This window comes from Leptosomus discolor, chromosome 1 (genome assembly GCF_034619465.1).
Source record: "Leptosomus discolor isolate bLepDis1 chromosome 1, bLepDis1.hap2, whole genome shotgun sequence".
NCBI classification, from domain to species: domain Eukaryota; kingdom Metazoa; phylum Chordata; class Aves; order Leptosomiformes; family Leptosomidae; genus Leptosomus; species Leptosomus discolor.
In genome coordinates, this window is record NC_141391.1 from 208,480,554 (window position 1) to 208,503,070 (window position 22,517).

Below are 22,517 nucleotides of genomic sequence, written 5' to 3' on the forward strand. Positions count from 1 at the left end.
TTAAGATAATTTATGCCTCATCTGGGAAGTAAAACCTTAAACTGACATTTCTTTGTTATTAACTTTTTCTAACGTCCTTGATAAGTTGTCTCACCAATGATATGCGTCACTCAATGTCCCATCTTCTAGTTCTTCGTGAGAAAACGCTGACCTGCATCACTTATCTCCAAAACCAGAGATTTCTGGTTTGGCTTCTGTGAATCTCATTCTTAACATGCCAGCTTTCTCCTTGGCTTTCATGGGAACCTGGGGGCCTGACTTTAACAATCAGTGTTGCAGTGATCTGTTTCTGTAGCCTTTTCTGCATGAGCACTAAGAAAGCAAATTGGACCTTTATAGCCAGTAGACACACTGCCCTTTCAATTACTCCACTCATCTTAAAATCTTATTAGATGTCCTTCAACAGATGTTCATACATTGAAAAATGCATAAACTGAGCTGCCAAACAGCTTTAATGGAAAATATTTTAAATACACACACTAGTGCTTTTCAAATTAATTTAATTTAGAGAGCAGGCACATAAACATGGAATATATGGCCTGTATCCCTACAAAATGTTTCTAACAAATACAAAAATTTGTTTGTGGTTTGTTTTCGGTTTTTTTTTGTTTTCTTTATTTGCTTGTTTGTTTTTAATTTAGAAAAGCTAAATGGTATTAAGTGCTTTCTAAGATTGCTATTAAGACACAAAAAGACATCTCTCCTTCCCTTTATTTCAATTCCTGTCTTCACTTACTGCCATATGACTTCACAGGAATATCTCTGACATTGCCTAGCTGTAGCAGCTGTGTCCCTTTCTGTTTATGGGTTCTTACCTTCTGTGCCACGTCTCTGACAAGGAGAGTGTTTGAGGGAACGATGGTTATTAATTAGGGATTAAATCCTTCCCCAGTGACAAGGGAGAGTTAGAGAAGTGTATTGGTTTTTTTTTTGTGCAAATTACTGTCTCAGTTCTTCAGAACATTAAACCAAAGAAACATGATAAGTAATCCTCCAAGACAAGAATGTGAGGACAAGAGGTGGGTTACATCTCTCACCCTCTGTCTTTGACTACTATATCACGTTCAACACAGACTGTGACTATATCTAACGTGGTTTTTAATTGATTAGTAATCATATATTCATTGCACTTCAGATTTTGCCATAAGAACTGAATTTGCTAAACTTGCAGGTGAAAGAACCCTATATATATAGGGTCATTTATTTAGATTCTATAGCAGTGAGGGCTTGATACAGCAAAACTCTTCAAATTCACTTCCTCTCTCTCAAGATAAGTACCCCATGAGCTGGCATGCTGCAGAAGTGCAGTGTTGTATGCAGGAATTAATAATCCTTATGTAGAATATGAGGCCTCTCTGACGTGTGTGCAGTGTTATGGATACCCTGTCATCCCCTTAGCTGTTTCACTGACATCACTGCTGAAGTGAAGATTAGGGACGCAGCGTTCTACCCACAGTCTCATTCTCTTTACAGTGAAGTTCACCACTTTTTCTGAATTGCTCCTCTGCCTCTTTTTTTTTTTTTTTCCATCAGAATTGAAGAGCATGTTCCATGGACAATCTGGCTGCTGAAAGGGACATTTTGCTCCCTGGAAACACAGAATACCCTACCTTTGGAAAGGGAGGAACTACTTGTGACTCTGCCTAAGTGAGACAAAGCAGCATAAATTACCTTTAACTGAGTGCATTCATTGTACCTATAGACCTACTGAGATGTGTCTGCCTTGTTGGGTTTTCACCCAGTGTGCCTAAACAGCTTTCTGATCAGGAATAACACAATGTAAGTTTTTATCTTTGCAACATTTCCACAGGTATTGCCAATGATTTCATTACCTTCAATAGCCATGTCCTCTCTTCACTTTTTCAAATAAAACTATGATGTGTTAAAAAAAAGAAGAGAAAATGCTGCCAGTGTGAAACAGTGCTTACGCTGCTATGCGAAAGGATCCAAAAGGAACAAGGGTTTTGCAGTGAAAACAAACAGTGAGTTTCTGGAGCATTAAATACTGCTATATTATCATTCACTGATCACTGCCATCATTGCTTTGGCGCCTCAGCACAATCATGATGCCAACTCTTTTTTTTTTTTTTTTCCAAATTTCAAATGATTAATCAATCTTTGAAGAGAAAATCCTTGGCAATTGCTTCACATCCATCAGCATTGCTTGAGAAGGGGACATTGCATACCTTGAAAAGAAGAGCTGTGAGTTCTAGATGATGGCATATACTAAAGAAACAAGAACGCTCAAGAGAGAGGCCAGCTAGCAAGTATACATTTATTTTTCATTCAGAGCTACTGTTCTCTTGCCATCACATTTTTAGCTCAGTTCCTCATTCCTTAAACACCTCATTCACATGCTAAAATTTGCAGTAAATGTTTTTGTGTGCAAAATTATGCCAGATGATGTAAGAGGCATCAAAGGCATATATACTTCAGAGCCAGTTTTCATTAATCAAGAAAGCAAATAAACTGAACGTATGTGCACATAATACGTGGTGATACAGTCTGAATTTAAAATTATTTGGGACTACTCTTACTATTGCTATTCACAATGTGACAATTTCTGGATCCATAATCAGGCAGTTAACATCCACTATGGCAAGTATCGGATGAGATCTGTAGAATTCATAGTATAATGGTGATATTAGCATGAAATTCAAGCTTGCCCTATAGTTACAGCTGTGGTATAGCTGGGTACCTGGGCTGACCCAGCACACTGAGTCATTAATGCCCAGGTTGACGCAGGAACTCCCCAGTGAGATGAGCTGATAGGCTAAACCACTGGCCAGCTTCCCAGCAAAGCAGCTGTTGAACAGTTCTAGGAGTTCTCCAAATAGGAATTGTGGACAGTTTGGGAGATTTCCCCATGTAGCTCCTGCTGTGCATACACCAGTTAAGATACACTATTTGTGTTCTTAAGATGTGTTCATTAATTCCCTGAGAGGAGAACCTGTCAGTCTCAGGCATCTCCCCAGGCAGCTCCTGCTGTTGAACTGACCAAACTGCACGTAGATCTTTTAAATCATCAGTAGAAACTGTTCTTGCATGTGCAGAAATGATCACATAAGACATGCTTTTGTGCATAGCTAAGACAGAGGATGTGCTGTACATACTATAAGATAATCAGAAACAATGCATCATGCGCCAGCTGGCTTGTAAGAATCCAGCATCACCACAGCTCAGGGACCCTTGTCCGATAGAGCTGAAGATGCTGCCGCAAGGGTGGTTGCAACAGAGACCTCCATTGTGACCTGGACAGTGACTGGCTGTTCTCTTGGACAGATCTGACTCTCCATGTGAGATTTATTGAGGGTTGTTGATGTTTTTAACATACACTTTTCCTGTGCCTATGCAACAAGTATAAGGCAGACAGTTAAATAAAATTATTCAACACCTCTTTTTGGTACTTTTAATAAGAAAGAGAGGGCGAGGGAGAAAGGAAGAGCAGGAGAAGGAGAGGAAGGGTAGAAACAAAAAAAAAAAAACCCAAAATAAAGAAACCATCCAGCCGACTAACCACGACATCTAGATGAATAACCCATAATCTTGCAGTGAGGTAGCTTTGGTGGTATTAGAGTATATATTGTTTAATCTACCAATATTTTAAGTCACTTTTGCTGTATAATAGATCTCTAAGTGTGCCTCTGGTTAATAATCATTATCCCATAAACAAAGATATTTGCTGTTAGTCTGCAGACAATGTTTCATCAAAACTGAATTTTTTAAAAAGTGATTAAAAACCACGTATGTGGCTCTGGGAGAGGTCATTTGGAAAGCTGAAGGCTAAGCAGAAAGTACTGCACATTTAAAGAGAGTTTCTATGTATTTTAATCCTTCAGACACTGAGAGAGGGGGAGGAAGAGAGGTACAAAGTCAAGGAGTTAACAGTACTTTGAAGATGTACAAGGAATAAAAAATACAACTATTTCTTCTGGCTCAGGTCCTTTCTGTTGGCACCCTATTCCACCTTTGGCTCTTTTCTCTACAATTTGCATTTAAGTCTTTTCTTATTTGTAGGGAAATCTGTATGTACATCATATAGAATTATGTCTGTGCAGGTGTCCAAGGGTATACCTGGACTAGAAACCAAAAGTGTGACTGCAGCTTGTAGGCACATAACCGATCTGGCTTAATCCAATTAGAATTTAGGTATAATATAGTGCAGCTACAGCAGCGAGCAGTCCCAGCGTGGGCTATGAAACCTTCGTAGGATCCTGAGTGAATATTTGATCCTGTGTGATTTCATGCTGCGCAGGGCATTAGTAAATGGGAAGTCAATACCCACACCTTGTTTTTTCAGTCATTGTTTACAAGGCATTTACCCTGATGCAGTATGATGCTGTGGTTGCCAGCACAAGAGTTAGTTGAGAATTTGGAATAGGCATTTTACATTGCATGAGGGTAAGTAACTTTACATAGGAGAGCAGGCCTTCAGCAACATCAAATCACAAGCTATACACAGTTGTGTGGTTGTAATTCCACTTGTTCTTGAGTAGCAGCTTGGATCACAGCATTACTCATCACCCCGCAGGGAAAAAAATCTCCCCTAGGATGTCACGGAGCTCCTATGGACTGCAAGGGCCTGGGGCAGCGGAGGCTGAGACAACAGCGGAGCCAGCGGCTTCTTTCAGGCTGTGCTGGGTGGGTGGAGGGGTCTTTCTGTATCCTAAAATCATCAGTGGGTGTTACACTGACTAACAAGAAAATACCTCATGGAATGCACAGAACATTCATTTAACACTCTAAATATGAGGTGGATACTGGGGGTGGAAGCGATCAAGATTTTACTGCCAGGAACCCTGTGAAAACAATATTTAGCAATTCAAGTAAGTTCATGCCACTTTCTACTTAATGCTCGAGGGAATACCAGAGCTGGCAGTCGGTAATTACTTCTGCACAGAAACAGAGTTTAACACACACTATTAGAATTTTTTAAGAGCGTTACAAGAAAAGTCTGACGGTTACACGATAAAACTGCTTAAAGCACGTACCTCTGAAAGAAGACAAACATCATATTAAAAAAACTTTGAGTTCTTTATCAGTGTTAGATGTGAGAAAGAGTGCAATTCCAAAAGCTCAAACAGACAGACCTTACCTGTGCTAGATTTGTAACTGGCAGCTGTTTACAATCTAATACACAAAAACATCATGCTGCGTCCCTGCTCACAGTCTGGGAGTTGAATGAATATAACCTTTGCTACTTTCATCTCCTTGGCAAGCAGACTCAGACTTATACAAACATTTGTTTTAGCATTAGGGAAAAGAGAATAAATCTTAAGTCCTGTGACAAGTGTCTCTACGTGAAATTATGACGGTTCTTCTACTCCCCTCTGTAGAATAGTTCCAGTACAGGAAGAATAAAATTCTCGTTTCTGCACATGTTGAACACCTACACAAACCTATTTTATAGAAACTTCTCATACAGAGAATATAGAGTTATATAAAAATCAACAGCAAACCAGACTGCTCATATGTATAACACAACAGATTTTCCCTCTATTTTTAATATCTCTAGACCTTATGTATCTTGAACAGATGTTGTGACCTTTTTTCCACACTGCTGTTTTCTGTTATAACCAACTAACAAGATTTAGAATGACCACTGAATTTCCTACTTCAAATGACACAGGAACTGTTTTTAAAACTGCAAATCTGTTGCATGATTCATGCAAACCAAATTAATTATCATGTCTCGTAGAGGGTTGTTTTTTTACCTGAAACTGTGTGATCCTTTGGGTCTCTCAGTAGCTTGAGCCTTGCATGAGGGAAAAGGTACTGCAGGGGCTTCCCATTTATCTGAGGAACACAAATATGCATGTCATAAAAAGACAAAACAACACCAATTGTATCAAGAATTTTAGACAGTTGAAACAGAAACAAGCAAACATTTTATCCAGGGAAATATCACAATTTCACAATCCAAACACTCACCCAAGTTTCAAGACATCAGACTGCAAAATTCTTCTGCAGGCAAATGAATATTTGTTTTCATGAAGCCAGATGCATTTTGAATATGGCTTTAGTTCTGATTTTTATTTCCTGACGACTAGAAAATGGTCACTGTCTTTTGTATCTTCTCTTAAAATTAATTGTTTGTTAGTCCAAGCAATGTTCAAGAGAAGAATGAAATTAAATATAATTCCTGTAATTATTATAAAATCCTGTTCATACAAACCTAAACAAAACAGTGGTTGCATATGTAAACAGCCATGAGTTACTGCTTTAGTTTCAGCAAAACGTCATATTCCAATGTACCTTTTGGCATTAGATTTCAAAAGCTTTTTGAAAGACCCAGCCTAAAACTTCTAGGACTGCATTTTATATGAAAATGTGAGACATTCACTTGGGCTGATAATGGAAAGCTGAAAGAAATGCATCTCTACAACACGCACTGAAGAGCCAAGCTTCCAGCTGGGATGATCCCACCTGCCCCTCGACACGGGCGCAGGAGGGCCTATGCAGCAGGGACCAACCCATTTGCCAGCGACGACCGCCATGAGCCCACACCAAAATGCCTTTGCACAACGAGTGTTTGTTGCAGCACTCGCACACCTCACACCTATCACACACCATCTTTGCCTGGGGTTTTGGTCTTTTGGAAGCAAAGTGGAATCCACCACCTCTCTGCCACGTTGGTGCTGAGCCTGAGTGCTGCATTTGGACCGAGAGGAGAGAGCGTGACTGCCCGCGACTGCTCCAGGCCGAGCATCATCACGCTGGGACCTGAGGGAGGCAGATTCAAGGAGCCAAAGAGCAATATTAATCATCATGGATATGCAGCAGTCTGAGCATTTCAGCAGCCTGCTGCCAAGAGTTTATTACTATTATTTATATCTAAGTAGCATTTAAAGGGATTAAGCTCCTCCTGAACTTCAAACCCAGTTTCTGCCCTGGAGAGTTTATGCTGTTAATGGATGGCACACATAAATGGTGGGAGAGGAAACAGAGAAGTCAAGGGCCTTGCTTAGCTCAATCCCACAGTGAGCAGAAGAGCTTATCCATCTTTTGTCGTAATTCAGTTTCTTATCCAGTAGATGACGTTGAATCTAGAAGGCTGAAATCCTCCCGTAACACACTGAGACTAGTATTGACTGTAATTAATCTCAGGAAAAAGGAGATCATGGACAAGTACTCCAGAATAAATCATAACTTGGGATCATGCAGACTTGAGGACTTACCATGGCATTTTGCCAGGAGATACAGTCTAATACTACCAGAAGTGTATAAAGTGCCAGGAGACTTTAACACTTATAAATGGATAGGGACATTGCTACATTTTTAATGACATTATTAGAAATTCAGCAACTGTAATTTGACAATAAAAATAACGTCTTTGCCATGTGTGGCTTACACAAAATTGTAAAAACCCTTAAATAATTTATTGAATTTTATTTTTAATTAAATAAAAAATAATACAAAATAATGCAGTTCAAAAGAAGCAGTATGAACACATTTGAACAGTTCCTTAGCTGGGATCCATTCTGGTGGGAGCAATTCAATTTAACTGAGGAACATCGCAGCTCATAAACTTCAAACGCACACTTTTTTAAATTGCTCTATCTTATTTTTCTTTAGCAAGATTGCTTCTTTGAATAAATAATAATCCAAGAATATTCAAGTCTATATTGTACATGACTTGCTGACAAATATATCAGAAAATACAGACCGTCTCCTACTTTAGTCTATTATTTCCTCATTACTTTCACTTCCAGAATTTTATGATACATATAAATCTTGGTGATTCATATAGCTATGAATAAAAGCATTAAAGTTTATTAGTGTTCAGGGTAGAATTTATTTTTTATTGTTGGTGGGAATCAGTACTTAAACTGAACATGTCATTAGGCATTTACCTTCAGAACAGTATTTGTCTGAAAGTGGAATAAATAGGAAAAAGCAGTGGTACATTTGAAACCTTGTAGAACAGAAATTATTTCGCGTTTCCAAGTTTTCGCTTCTAACTTTCACTAATGGTGATTTCCTTTCACCTGAATATATGCCAGAGGGTCCTTCTAACTGGCTGTTCCCCCAGTTACCCCAGTGAAGAGACAGAGGGACCCCGCTGAAGTCGCACAACACCACTGTAAATCTGAGCTATGGCGCAGAAGGGGCAGTCCCTCTGCTGCAAGGCTGCAGGAACAGAGGACCTTTAAGTCCCCAAGCCCAGATTTAGGTCACAGGGCAAAAGGTGACTCAATTCCGCTTATTTGCGACAAAACCCACAAATTCCTGCCATCTGTCCTTGCCATGAAGATCCTTTCCTCACTCTTCTGGAAGCATTCAGTACACTCGAGTAATAATTCTTGCAGTTCGGCACTGGCAATGCCACCTTCTTCTGATCACAGATAGATTTTGACTTTCCAGTCTATCTTCCCTCCTATTGTGCTCTTTGAGCTGACATGGGACTCAGGTCACATTTTTCTGCATAGTACTCAGCAGGTCCTTGGGGGCTGCATCCAAGTGAGTTAAATGAAAACTGGACTATACAGTGTTTCCTCCAGGAAGTCAAGCTCTGGTCATCTGTTTCATGTTATTAGTCAGCTCAAAGCCTCTCCAAAAAATGGCATGAATGGCAAATAAACGTGCTGAGGTTTTCTAACACTGTTCCAGAAAATTAGTTTAAACATACACTTTATTTTCCCTTTGTTGTCTTTACACGTTTTGTCTGACAAAGAAACTCTATGGAAGCCTCATATAAGGGAATTTTATAAGGTAGAGAGGACAATTAAGAAGAATAAATTACTTTAGTGCTGTACTTAAGTTTAAGAAATAAAATGCCCTGAATGTATTTTAGTATTCCAGGCAAGGTCCATAGTAACAGCTATAATGTATTAGCTGGTCTTTGTATTGGGTCATTAAAGCCACGGTAATTGCAGGTTTTGAATGGTGCTGCACCTCCCCTTCCACCAGTATCTTAGACAGGACCTGATACAGTGAATCTCAGCAGCTACACCTGAGTGTACTCCTTTAGGAAATACAGTCCTCATGGGAAGTTTTACCTGAGTTAGGTATCCAGGAACAGTAGATGCTTAAGGTGATGGGTTAGACAGTATCCATCCTAACTTCTGAATATCACAGGTGCTTGCATAAGCCCACGAGGCCTGTGAAAGTTGGCAGCAAGAATTTCTACAGCTACGGTAATCCTGCCCCTTTGAACCTCTAAGTCTCCTCTGTGCAGAGCACAAATGTCAAGTTCTCCAGAAATCCTAAAGATGGAAAGTTCTGTCTACTGATAGATCCCTGATGATGAAGATCTTTTGCAAAAGTACTGATGAAAAATTGAACAAATACAGTGTTCCTGCTTATTAATAAATTGCAGAGTGGCCTTTGCTTCTGCAATTAGGCCAGTACAGAACTCGTAGCTTTTGATTTAGAAGTCATTCTGGCATGCAGTGAGAACAACATTCCTGCGTGACTAAAAAATGAGAAATTGCCTGCTGAACTCCAACTTGAATTACAGTGAGGGGGTGGCTAACAATTCATTCATTAGATTAGATATTTTAACAATTACACTAAATTTGGAAATGTATTTCTCATTGTATTTCCAGAGAATCTGAATCTCAAAATGCCTCTCCCTGCCCAAGCCTTAAACAGAAAAAGCAGTTTACTACAAATTAAAATGAAATCTCCTTGCTAGCTGGAAAACAATAAAAACTAAGCAGGATGGACTTAAACGATGTGGAATGAAAGTTTGCAGGTAGCCTTCTGGATCTCTGTCACAAACAGTATTTTCTCATTTTAACCCCACTGCTCACCTTATGACCCATTTTTTCATTGTTTCTACATATTCAAGTGCCCCTAAAAAGGCATGACTTAAATTTCAAGGGAATGTTACATGCCCATGAACCAACACAAGCGTGTATTTTTTGAGGGCCTTTAGAAATGGGATTAGCATTCAAAAGGTTGCATCTCTAGAGCCCTTGCCTTCTTTTTGTGATTTGAAAACTATTGCCAAAGAACTGGTGACAATACACTGGTATTATGATGAGTTTGGGATTTTATTATTCACTTAGGTCTTAAAAAGACCCACCTATAATCCTTGGAAGTCCTGTATTTAAAAGCCCTCACTGAGAAGCTACTTAGCTCCTGTTAATATACTCTCACTGTCCATCTCCTTGTCATGATCTCTTACTCCCCTGGCACATCCTCCTAGTGTTCCCTTGCAACCTGTTTGAAACAGCCAGTTTAGTTCAGGATATAAAAATAATTTTCACAGAAAATAATAATAAAAGCCTTGATGTCTGCTGATTTAAAGAAGTTGCTGGGTAACCGGCAGTGACTAAGCAAACTGTTGAGGTCAACAAGGATCAGTAAGAAATGTGCAATATATTATGTACTGATTAGGTTTAAATCATGTTTATCCTCCTCAGGTAAGCAGTTTAGAATCACTATATTGGGAAATAACTATTAAGATACTAAACTGCACTGCAATTTAATGGGATTTAAGAATACTATGTAGCAACAGAGAAGTTGCTATAGAAACAAATATATTTTAATATTAATAATACAGTATGTGAGCTTAATCTACTAGGTTATAAGAAATCCATGGAAGCCTGGAAGTTCAGGGCTGTCACTCCATTGCATTCTTGCTTCAAATGCACAGGGTTATGCTTTATTTATCACCTTTAACTGAACAAGTTCTGCGGGACAGAATCAAGCAGTTCCAATTTCATCTAGTAAAGGAACTGATGTTTCGTACATGTGAAACAAAATCTTCTGGAACACAAATATCGTAGTGGTCAGTAAAATATTAACATTTTTTACAAAGGAGAAAACACAAATGGCAAATTTACAGCCAATAAGTGTATTTGGAAACATTGACTGATACGTTACAAGCAGATTAGTGCTACTGATGCAAATACTTCCTTTTGTGGCTGGTTTGTGCTCAGTATGAGATATTAAAGGACTTGTAATGGCTTAATTACTATGCTAACTAGGAAACTGTCCTCTTAACTGATTTCAGGACAGCCTCTGCAACAAAGCAAGCTCTGGGTGAAGGTGGACCAGTTCAGATGGTCAGGACAAAGAACAATGTGCCATTTTTGACTCCAGAGTGTATTATGCTTGGACACTACAGGTCTCTGTAGTGAGAGTTGTGGATACAGCAGACAGACAGCATGGGACAATGAATTAATTAACTTTTTTTGTTACAGAAGAGACAGGGCTGAAAAAGCCTTTAGGGAGTATTGACTTTGCCCAGCACACCCATCGGCCTGATAACAGTTTATTTTTATTGATAGCTTTAAAACAGAAAATGAATGCTAAAAACCAGAGATGTTAATACTGATTTACTTGCTTCTGTTGCTAAGTGTTTTACTTTCAGAATTCAATGTGGAGCTAATGAAACGTTTTTAAATGTCTCTGACCCTTTTCATCTTGTCTTAATGTAATTTAATGTGTCTGCAATTGTTTTTAGTTACCTCAAACAAAGGTTCACAGAAGATATTTAACATACATAAGCTCTGAGTAACATTTTGACAAGGCAGTTGATGCAGAGTTGGTGAGAACTGGCATTTATCCCTTCTGCAGACACATTGATACTATTTTGTCCCAGTGGGTGAATGACAGTTGATAACCTGGACATAAACAGATGAAGATGGAACTGTTGTAAAGCTTCTCCTTCCACATCACTTTTCTTCTTCAGAGGCTTTACACGGCACCACACAGAATCATTTAGAACATGTTCATTCTCCAATTTCCATCCCAGGAATTTTACAGGATTTTACAAAACCTTAAAAAATGCCTTTGGCAAGACTTTAAATAGGTATCTCTATTTCTGTATAAACATGGGGATATCACAACAGCTTAAAGGAGAAAAAAAAAATCTTACTTCTGGAAATAATCCAGGAAAACAAGAACTCTTGGGTCTCTTAACCTTTCTCTCAAAAATTTTGATACAAGTCTTTCAACTGAACCTAGTGTCGTGCAATTTATACGTGAGAAAAGATTGGATCTCTGTGACTAGTAACTTGCCTTGGAACTCTTTCCCAGGACAATAGCTCTGGAGTTCTAAAGGTTAAATACATCTTACTGACCACTTCCGTATCACAGAGCTCAGGATAACAGTAACTCTTTTGGACAAGCCTAATTTTCAATGCAAATTTTTAATTTTACCTCATGATGCTGCAGTGGTCAAATAGAATTATGTATGCTTAGAATAATGTATGTGTCTCATGAGGATTAATGTGCTCAGATAGGCAGATTTTTATCTATTGCCAGCGATATTAAGAGCTGTGAAGACTCTAAAACATCCTTTATCCTGCAATAAAGTTGGTTATACAGTAAGTTATATGAATAGATCCCTGTAAGACTTGTATCTTGCAAAACCTTCTTTTTCAATAAGAATTGGGTAGGCTCAGTACAACCTAAGCTGTGTAAATCTCAATATATGCTAAATCAGAGGTAGGAAAAGAGGGAAAAGTAAAAAAAAATGATAGCTTGTATTGTAAGATGCTTGAATGTTTAGTTCATCAAATCTACATCCTTACTTCATAAAATCTGTATTTTAAGGCAAACGTCAGTGAAAATGCTCACAAGCAAAAAAAGTTTCGAAAGCTGCATGACAGTAGCATATTCCTGTTCGTACGTAATCTGAGGAATTAACATGATCAATATAAGCTCTTAAATACCACAAAGGGGCCATTCAATGCCTTCTCTTGCATCTATTGCATCTGATGGAAAACAAACTATAATCTCAATCGATCTGTAAAAATGATAACTGAAACAATCGAGTGAAGACCTTAAAGATTTGAAATATATAAACTTCATTAATACAAAGAGGATATGAGCTGGTACACTAAGGTGAACTAGCTTTCAAAGTTGGCAAGCTTGAAAAGCAGAATATGTTATTTTTCTTTCTTGCTACAATAAATGAAACATTCTCATTATTAGATTGATAAAGTCTTGCTGATTTATTCAGTGATTGATCACAGACTGTTTGGATTCTACTGACCAACTAAAAGTGGGAACAAGTGTTAACAGGATAAAGCAACTTTTTTCCTTAAACTACCAAAAGAAGGGGCTTGAATTTGGATGGGATAAAGCTGATAAGGTAAAATGGGACAAACTGCTTTATTTTTTTTTTTTTTTTTTTTTAAATAGGAATACCTAATACATAGATAGTTGTGGTTAGCTTATTAACTTCTTTCAGGTATGTTTCAAAAATCAAAAGACAACTTGTAAAATTAATACTGAATTGCAGACAAATGTTACTCTAATTTCATCATCAAGTACTGATGACAAACACAGGTTCACCAGTACTTCAGTTGAATGTAGCTGGAATTTGATTAATCCTGTAGTCCCTACACTATCCTACAGCATGATTAAATTGTCAATCATTTATAAAACTAAAGGCACAGCTTACTTGACAGCTTACTTGATCTTGGTGTTGACTTGGTGGTCGAGAGTGGGATAACTTCTCTGGTAGCCTTCTGTCGAGGGCATGTCCATTCTCCAAACGAGACTCCCTGGGCTTGTCAAACCAATCTGTTTCTTCACGACGGAGATGATAGGCTTTGAAAACCAAGGACAGGTCAAATGCTCTGATCCAGTGCTGGGCAAAGGGCAAAATGTGCATTGTGCATAGCAAACATGCATAGAGGTTACTAATTGGCCATGCAGCTAAAGCAAAGTTACAGGAGAGACTTGAGACATTGAACTCAGGCATAATTTAGCTGTAAGTGATATAGCAAAGTGAGAAGATTAAGTTTATGATGTCAAAACTATGGATATTAAATACTATGAGAAACCTACTGCTGAGTGCTATAGCCATTTCCTTCCTACTGGCAGCTCACAAATACACTGCAGATTTTTCACATTTCTAAAATGTTTGACGAAAAAAATTAGACAAATTAGTTATTCTGCAGTAGGCTAAGGAAAAAAAAAATAACAACAAACAACACCCAAAAAACCAACCCTCAAAACCCAACCTCCATTAATTCCCAAACTTCTGAACTGAATATTGTTCAAAAAACTTTGGAACTAATCTAGAACCAGTTATAACAAAACTGAGACTCCTTTATGAAATCAGTATCATCCCAAATCAAAGAAGATATGAAGCAAACTATACTCTTTGTAATTCTAAGCAGAAATATTGCAAGTGTGCTCATTTTGAATTCCATCCCCTGATTTTCCAGTATGAACCTTTGTGTGTGGAAAGTTAGGCAGAATATTATTTCTGCACTAATTCTCTAAGATTAATGTTCTTCTATTTGAAATAGTTTTAAATGTGCATAAAATCTATTCTGTTAGATACCCTTTTAGGATCACATAACATCGTCTCATTGAAATCAGTTTTGCAAATACACATATTTATGCCTTTTACTATTGGGCCAACTGACATAGGTTTCTCTCCATTGGGATCAGAATCAGCTTCTACGTGTTTCATACTATTTCCACTATACAACATACAGATTTTCATCAATGTTGCTGATCAGTGTAAAACCAAACCAATGTGTAGCTAATTAGAATGTAATGCAGGTTTGAATTTTATGCTTTAATAAGCAAGATAAATTTGGAATTCAAAGAACGACAATATTTGTCTGGGCAAAACCAACAGAAATTGCAAACCTTAAATAAGGTCAGTTGTTGCTATAGTAACAAGATTGAATGCAATTGTTCCATGACACAGAAGGGAATTTAAAATGAAAAATGGTAGTGTGATAATATTCTCTGTTTTGTTGTTAAAGTGAACATAATCTAGATGGTTTAACAAAGAACTGGAAAAAAGTTTAATGGGAGCAAAAAAATGTTGTGGTTTTTTTATTACTATTTTATTAAATTTCTCTTCCCAAAAGGAGTAATATATACGCATGATTTTTGAAAAAATAATATTTTGTATGTGGTAAAAACAACATCCTATATTATATTAGGCCTTTGGATAATTCTTAATCTTGGTTCAGATATTATGTAGTCTCTTCCTAACTGCACAAATTTAATCTAATAGGAAACAATTCAAAAATATTATTTAGATTGGCATATATGAATTAAATAGAAACATTATTAAAGCTTGATGCTTGTCTGACTAGTGATTAGTTATTGATAAATTGCTCTCAATAAACCATTATGATCTAATATGCAAATCCTTTATGCTTTACACATTTATGCCAATTGACTAGTGTCTGCACATAGCAGCTTGGTTTGTAACTCATCTTGACAGAACTTCTTACTGAAGCTTACGTGAAGAACGGAATGCATTTTTTCAGATACTGATGCTGACTATCACAATCTGTGTCATTAGCTGAGCAGAAGAAAGAATGATTTTTTTTCCCTCCTGTCATAGTTGAACTAATTTTTGCTGGATTTCTTCTTTTGAAAAGCAAGCACATATGTAGAATCTCATTCTGCAGTTCAGACCAGCCTACTTTTTTATCAAACTGTGATGAATGTTTGCATTTCATATGAAATTAAAAGAAGTTATATATGTATGTGTATATAGACACACACACGTCACATTCACATGTACATACACACACAATTGGGTTTGGCTTGACTAGTTGGGATTTGTTTCAGATGGCAACCTGAGAACAGCCAAGATGAATCACTGACACAGGATGCGTGTGTTTTCCTAAGACTAACATTATGCAGCCATATGATTCCACCTGTAAAAAACTCCTGCTGGACTCAATAAGATCCCATGTTGTTAACTGCACGCAGTCTAACAAGGTGAGATTGAACTCCAGCCTGTGAGGTCCAAGAAACTTGATCAGAGAACCAGTAGTGATCACTCCAAACCCCATAGATGAAAAATTACAAGGAGTCAGCTGTGTTGATGTCTTGATGTCTTCATATCTCAATTTTAAACTTCTAAACTCTATGGTAGAATTAACAAACTAGCATACAAAAGAAAAAAATGTTTTAGGTGAGAAAACGTACATTTTATATCTTCTCAGCTGACCAGTAGGGACTATTTACATTCATAAAATTGGGTACTAGCTTCAGCATCCTTGAAAATTAGTCTCTTCAACTTACTTAATAGTTGTGGAAAATGTGGCAGCTGTGGGGTTAATAAAGAGCTATTTGCTGGATCAGAGCTTTCACGGTACTTGGAACCCTGAGAAAATACCAGGTGTTTCAAAAGCTCAAAACATTTTTTATTTTCAGTGGGACCCACTGGATGTTATGCTCTTTTGACACTAAAAGCCATTTTTTAAATCCATTTGAAGTTTGGAATCCTAGTCTAGGTACTACTTACGTGCTGAAGCACGGTTTTGATAATTGTTAGAGTAGTGAAAAACAGAAGGTTTGGCCTCAAAGTCCTGTTTGTACTCTCTACTGGTATATGTTATGGAATGTGACTTATAAAAAATGAACAGAAAGTCAAGTACATCTACTCAATTTGAACTGAAGAAAAACAATTTAAATGTAATACCTTGACTTATATTCATTTCAAAAAATATCTAAAGATGAAAATTCAAGTTTTAGCACAAGAAAAGTTTTCCTAAGATAGGGCTTAAGACTGATTTATTTTAATGAAATCTCAACAACACCATGCAGTGGTTTAAAAAAAGATAAAGCAAAGCAAACTGCGTTAAAAGGCTGGATGCAATACATTAAAACAGCTGTCCCCTGGCAGGGCACCTCAGAGAAAAGCGCAGTCCAGAGCAAAGAAGGTCATAACTTTCTGAAGAACTGTAATTGCTTTTTTGGACCATTTTTTATCTTCCATCCAACTTATATGCATTATTTTCAATTCAAGTTACTTGCTGTTAGGCAGCATATTTGAAAATAATGTCATAAAGTGTTTTGTTTTCTCAAGACTACACAAAATGGTGCAAAAACAAGCTATTCCTGAAGAAACAAAAGCTTGACAGAAATTAGAAAAATATTGCTGAAAGGGAAAGCCCTGGTATTCAGGGACATATCAATCTAATAAGGATCATACAAATTGAGTTAGAATACTTCTGAAAAAGTGTAACTAATCAGAGACTAATTTAAAACCAAAACATGTTCAACCTAAAATGTAACATGTATGTCTTGTACAAATATATAACAGAAACATAACACACTGTAGCGCAGAAATATAATTCCCTATGATCTGTTTATATGAAGTAGAATAGCATCAAATAGGCTTTTGTTTGGTCCAGTTTGGTTCTCCTTATTTTTTTGGGGGAAAAGTCCTGTGTCTAGAATGACCCTTAAAAGTCACAAGAGCTGAGACAAGATAACATCTTATTTAAGAAGAATTATATGAGTTGCAATTTGGTGAGCTCCTCTCAACTGCCTTCAGATTTAATTACAGGACTCTGTGTGCTAAGAATTTAAGAACAGTGAAAACACATAAACTACCGATAAAAATCAAAAAAGCCGATGATCCTGAAGGTCTACTGAAACACAGACTTCATGAGGGGGTTGCAAATATCTAAGAGATAAGAAAAGAAACTAATAGAACAAACCCCTTCAATATATTGTAGTATCAGGAAGACAAATAGATTTGATTTTCTAATGTTTATGAAAGATTCAGCACATGTAAAAAAGCAATAATGAACACTGAGGTTAATATAGACCTGAAAAATATACCATACTTCTTCATAATCATGCAAATGTGTCTTTTGAGACAATCATTGCCATTTACAGACAATATAGCGCATGCAAAGTCTCTTTTATTGTGCAGTAGATACACATAAGAAAAAGTTATGGGAGCGCATACAATTTTGAACATATTAATTTAATTTTCTTTCAAACTATCTTCATGACTTTTAAACAATTTAGAATATATTAAGTCTGAACTGACTCAAACAAAATTCATACATACTTTGCAATTATTTAGTACTCAACATCAGCTTTAACATTCTGCTGCACTTATTCAGGAGAAACATTGCACCATTTATAATACATCAGAAAGGTTCCTTTCGTGGACCTAAGTGAGATAAACTCTTGTGCTTATTTGGCAGACATATTGTATGGGCTGCATATAAAACCAGCTAAGCTGCATAATCCATCGATAGAAGTAAAATACTTTATGCAAGTTTATTGAGGGATGAGATTGTCTTGCACCATCCAAATGACAAATTATCTTACATCATCACAATTCTGAATGCACAGAAGTCCACATGACAGGATGTTTTCAACAAACCATATGTAGAACATTATTTTGCTATTGTGTTAAGCTTTATATGGTTCTAACATACAACATGTACTTAATGAACACTATGTAAATGCAGATCTAAATTGGTGCATCGGGAGATGGAATTATCAGTTCTTGAATTCTATTGTGAAATTTCATGCAAATAAAATTACTGGAGTTTTTTAGAGATTTGGGAGATTATTTCCAAATCCCAACAAAAACTATTGCAAGTTCAATGATTCACAGTCACTGGAAAAGGCTCCACATAAAGACTGATGGTAGGGTCTGTATCGTACATGGAATATTCTACACAGTATCATAGAAATTTAGACTTTAATAAGTGAAAAGGAAAATGCACAAGCAAACAAAAAGGAAAGCAAATCAACAATACAGTGAGCATGCTAGAGTAGCTTAACACCATCCAGAAACTGCTGATAGGGTAAAATAAAAAATATCAAACAAAACAAAACAAATCAGACCCCAAAAATGTAGATACACAGAAGATGCACCAAGGAACAGAAGAAAGAACAAGTCTTGGAAGTATAACAGAAATTAGACACATGCATAGAAATGAGGATTTGCGTTGTGATAGTAAGATACCAGTCTGAGGCCTAATTTACCTTCACTGTCTGACATGGCATGCTGGAAGTCATCCATGATGAAGGCTATATCTCGATCATAGCCTCGAGTCCGTGACTCCTCCCTCATATGTTGCTGGACCTCAGGTAATGAATGGCTCGATCCAAACTGGTCCCTGGTATCTGCGGATATTGGTGGCAAGGGTCCAGCTGCTGCTCTTGCCATTCCCATTGGCTGGCCAACGGGACTTAGTGGGCTCTCTTCCTCTGAGTTCTGCGCTACTATTGGGATCCTTCCCCTGCTTTGGCTAATAGGTAGACTGGTGGGTTTAGTTCTTCCAGAAGATGCTGCATGGCTAAAGGAAACATCTAAGGGTTCAGCTTCTTGGGCTTTCAGTCTTAAGGAAGAACTGGAAGAATCCCTTTTCAGTGACAAATCAAGCCCATAAACTGAGGAGGGTCTAGATGAGGGCCTAGATCTACTACCACTGCTATAAGACTTGTCTGCTTCATCTTGTAATGTGGATCTCATTGTTGGACCTAGTGCAGTCCCAAGGCCTGCTCCAATGGATGAAGTCAGTGGTGGCCCCATGTATTTCTGTTGGTCAGTGATGTTTTTTCTAAGGCCAAAAGTGATATCATCCTGAAGAAGCCTTGCCCTAGTAGTAATTCCCCCAAGTGTTGAGGTGCTAGAAGTCATATAGCTTGAATAGTCAGGCTCAAGGTCTCTGCTTTCTTGGATAGGTGAAAACTTTGTCAGTTTGGGGTCTATCAAAGCTTTCTTGTGTTTTGACTGCTTCTGGTAAAGGAGGGCTGCTGGGAGCTGCTTAGCAGCTTGTTTCTCAAGAGTAAGCCTACCTATGCTGTACTTCTCAGATTTTGGAAAATGTCTGTAGCTGCCCTCAGCATGGTAATACTGTGACAGGCCAGCCAGATGATCAAGACTTTCTGCACCTCTACGGAACTCTTGTTTTATCTGGTGTTTCAGAAGTTTGAGCTCATAAGGGTCCTCCATTGGGTCTTCATCAGCTTTAACATAGGAATGTAACCTAGAAGAAGTCTGCAGTGGTGCTAGGAAGTCTGACACTTCTTGTGCTCTCCTGGCTTCAGTTGTGCGAAGCAGTCGATCTGTTTTGGTCAGATCTTTTTCATGGAGGCTAAAACTGGAACCAAGTGCTCCTGTTCCTTTAGTAAGTTCTCCTATATCATCAATCAGCACATAATTTCGGGGTGTATGGTGGTGGTCTATATCTGCATAGAATGAATCTGCAGATATGCTTGATATAGGGCTGCTTGCTATGCTGTTTCTCTCATCTAGTCCTATCCTTAAGTCCAAGGTGGAGTATTTACTGCCCAGCTGGGAAACTGCATAATTATTGTCAGTTGAAACTGGTGCTATCATGAGAGGCTGATTGCGAATTACATCATAGTTTGTTGTTATCTTAGGCTCCAAATATAATGTGGTTTGTCTTGGTTTTGGCTGTATCACCATCATCTGTGATGGTAGTTGATATGACGGCTGTTGAGAGGGTGGAGGTTGAGCCTGTGGAGTAAAGGACATAGTAGCTCCTGTTTGGAAAGCTGTCTGGGTCTGATAGGGTGAAACCTGCTGGTGATACAAAGGCTGCTGTTGTTGGTAATGTGATTGCTGTGTGAACTGAGTTGGTGCTTGAGTTGGCAGGGCAGGAGATGAATACTGATATTGAGCATATGGGCTTGTAGCAGGGGCAAATTGTGTTTCTGGCTGGGTTTGTGGTGGCATAAACTGGTTAAATTCTGTCTGGGGTGCGGTACGTGGTCTTTCCAAGCCGTGCTGAGTTTCTATTCTGGTTGACCTGGTACTATTAACTTCACTGTCTGACATATAATCACGTTCTTCTGCTACTCCTTGGAGATAGGCACGCTCTCTCTTTTCTCTTTCTTTTAGTAAAGCTTCTTTCCTCCTATTAATGCCCATTTCCAAGTATCTCAGCTTGGCATCTATTTCTTTTTCCTCCTCATCTAGCTCTGCTTGCTTCTTCCTAAGCTTGGCTGATTCACGTTCGACCAGATCCAATTCCCTGTCTATATCCTGAAGAATTTTGGCTCTGGCCATAGTGTTGGTCCTACAAATCCTTCTGCGTGAAACTGATCCCACAGAAGTATATGGCGACTGAGTTCCTGCTGTTGCTTCCTCTGGAGGTGGGTTGGGCAGAGTCCTCTTCACCTTCTTTTGAGTGCCTGATGGAGTTATGCTTGAAGAACCTTTTGTCTGCAATAGAAGAAACAAGACTGAATCACTATTCGGAGGCTTGATCACAAATTAATCACAAGTTGTTTAATTTTTTTTTCATGGTATGGCTTTGTATCTTAACCACATACTTTCTCTAATGGAGAAGAAATCTTGTGGTATCTGTTAATAAGCAGCAGAAAACGGCATGAAAAAATGCTGTCAGTCTAATAAAGGTCAGGAAGATAAGCAAGCTAATGCAAAATAAGGGCTTTGCTCAGCCTACGTTTGAAAAATCTACTTTATATTCTTGAAATTGAATTGACTGTCTTTTTTTATATTATTTCCATATGCTTATACACAAACATATACAGTGCATGTGTGTGTGAGAGAGGGATATGTAGACCTATGTCCCTTCCTTTTATATAACATGTACAATTATAAATGTACATATATACATATTCATATATATAATCAATACAATCAAACAGAAGTCTCTGTGCCAGACACTGAGAGTATGCTAAGCAGCTATAACCTGTACTGATATCCAGCCACCAAAGCAGGAGTTTCTGGTGCCAACACATTTGGTACAACAGGAAGTTCTTAGTCAATCTTGTAATTTTTCTTGCAATTTTACTCAGCCTCACCTCTGCTGTTACATATATTTTCAGGGAAGATACGTGTGCTTTACAAAGTGGTATGCGCTTTCTTCCGTTCATTGAAGACTTTCTTAAATGAAATTTGTTCCAGTTCCAAAACTACAGTTAAAATGTAAAAAACCTTAAAGAGTATAAAAATATAGGAATCTAGTTCAATTCAGATGTCCAGACTTCCCCACAGTTAATGGTAAAAGGATGATTCAACCTGATCTAGGAGAAGCATCATTTTTTGGAGGTGTCTACCTCTCTTCAACTAGGAAAGCAGGCAATGCAATTGATTAAATGCAATCTAAATTGCACCCTAAATTACAAGGGGTTTAGAAAAGTTCTTTTTAGTTTTGAAGTAAATTTAGGCTCCTGCACAATGTAGATACATTAAGAAGTGGGACTTGAACCCTATCTCTCCGATAGCTTCTTACAAATTTTGCTTTAGTAAAGGAAAAGAAATTTATCTATATACATACGCTAAAACTAGTCACCTCAGCCATTACAGAATACATCCATGTTAATACCAAAATATGGACACAGTTTAACACAGTTTAATAAGGGAAGCAAAAAGAATATTAACCAGCTTGACTCTTCTGTCTCTGCAGGCAAGGACAGCACTTTTGCAAGCATTAACTGCTATTAATTAAAAATGGACTTCTGAAATAAATGCTATTTCACTCAGATAAGAAGTCAACAAGATTAATATACTTACAAACAAGAAAATATAATTAATTTGAATAGATTATAAATCACTATTTTCTCTGTTTATTCTAAAACATCATCAACAACTAGTAAAAGTTTTTAAAAAGTGTTGGCAATGCTCTTTTGCTGCTCTCCTGTTGTTATCTAACCTTGGCAAATCACAATAATCAACACATCATTTGTCACAGATCTTTAAAGAAACATTCACTACCATTTCAAGTGCCTTTTAAGCTCTTTTCATCCTCTTCATCTACATTCCATCAATTTTTGCATGTTTTAGATTTCAATAAATGCAATTTAATTTTGTTTTCAGATTC

General features: G+C 37.6%; 1 protein-coding gene across 2 annotated transcripts in view; it reads right to left on the minus strand.

Annotated features, from left to right (window-relative positions):
* PCLO (piccolo presynaptic cytomatrix protein) overlaps nt 1-22,517 on the minus strand; it is a 382,319-nt gene that overhangs the window by 135,219 nt on the left and 224,583 nt on the right. The window contains exons 7-9 of one of the 2 annotated variants that reach the window (XM_086474501.1): nt 18,685-20,893; nt 13,376-13,512; nt 5,715-5,796 (exon numbers count right to left, since the gene is read on the minus strand). In XM_086474501.1, the coding sequence (XP_086330627.1) occupies nt 5,715-5,796; nt 13,376-13,512; nt 18,685-20,893 (2,428 nt within the window). Of the gene's footprint in view, nt 1-5,714; nt 5,797-13,363; nt 13,513-18,684; nt 20,894-22,517 lie in introns of both variants that reach the window. The other variant, XM_086474492.1, reaches the window with a different exon arrangement.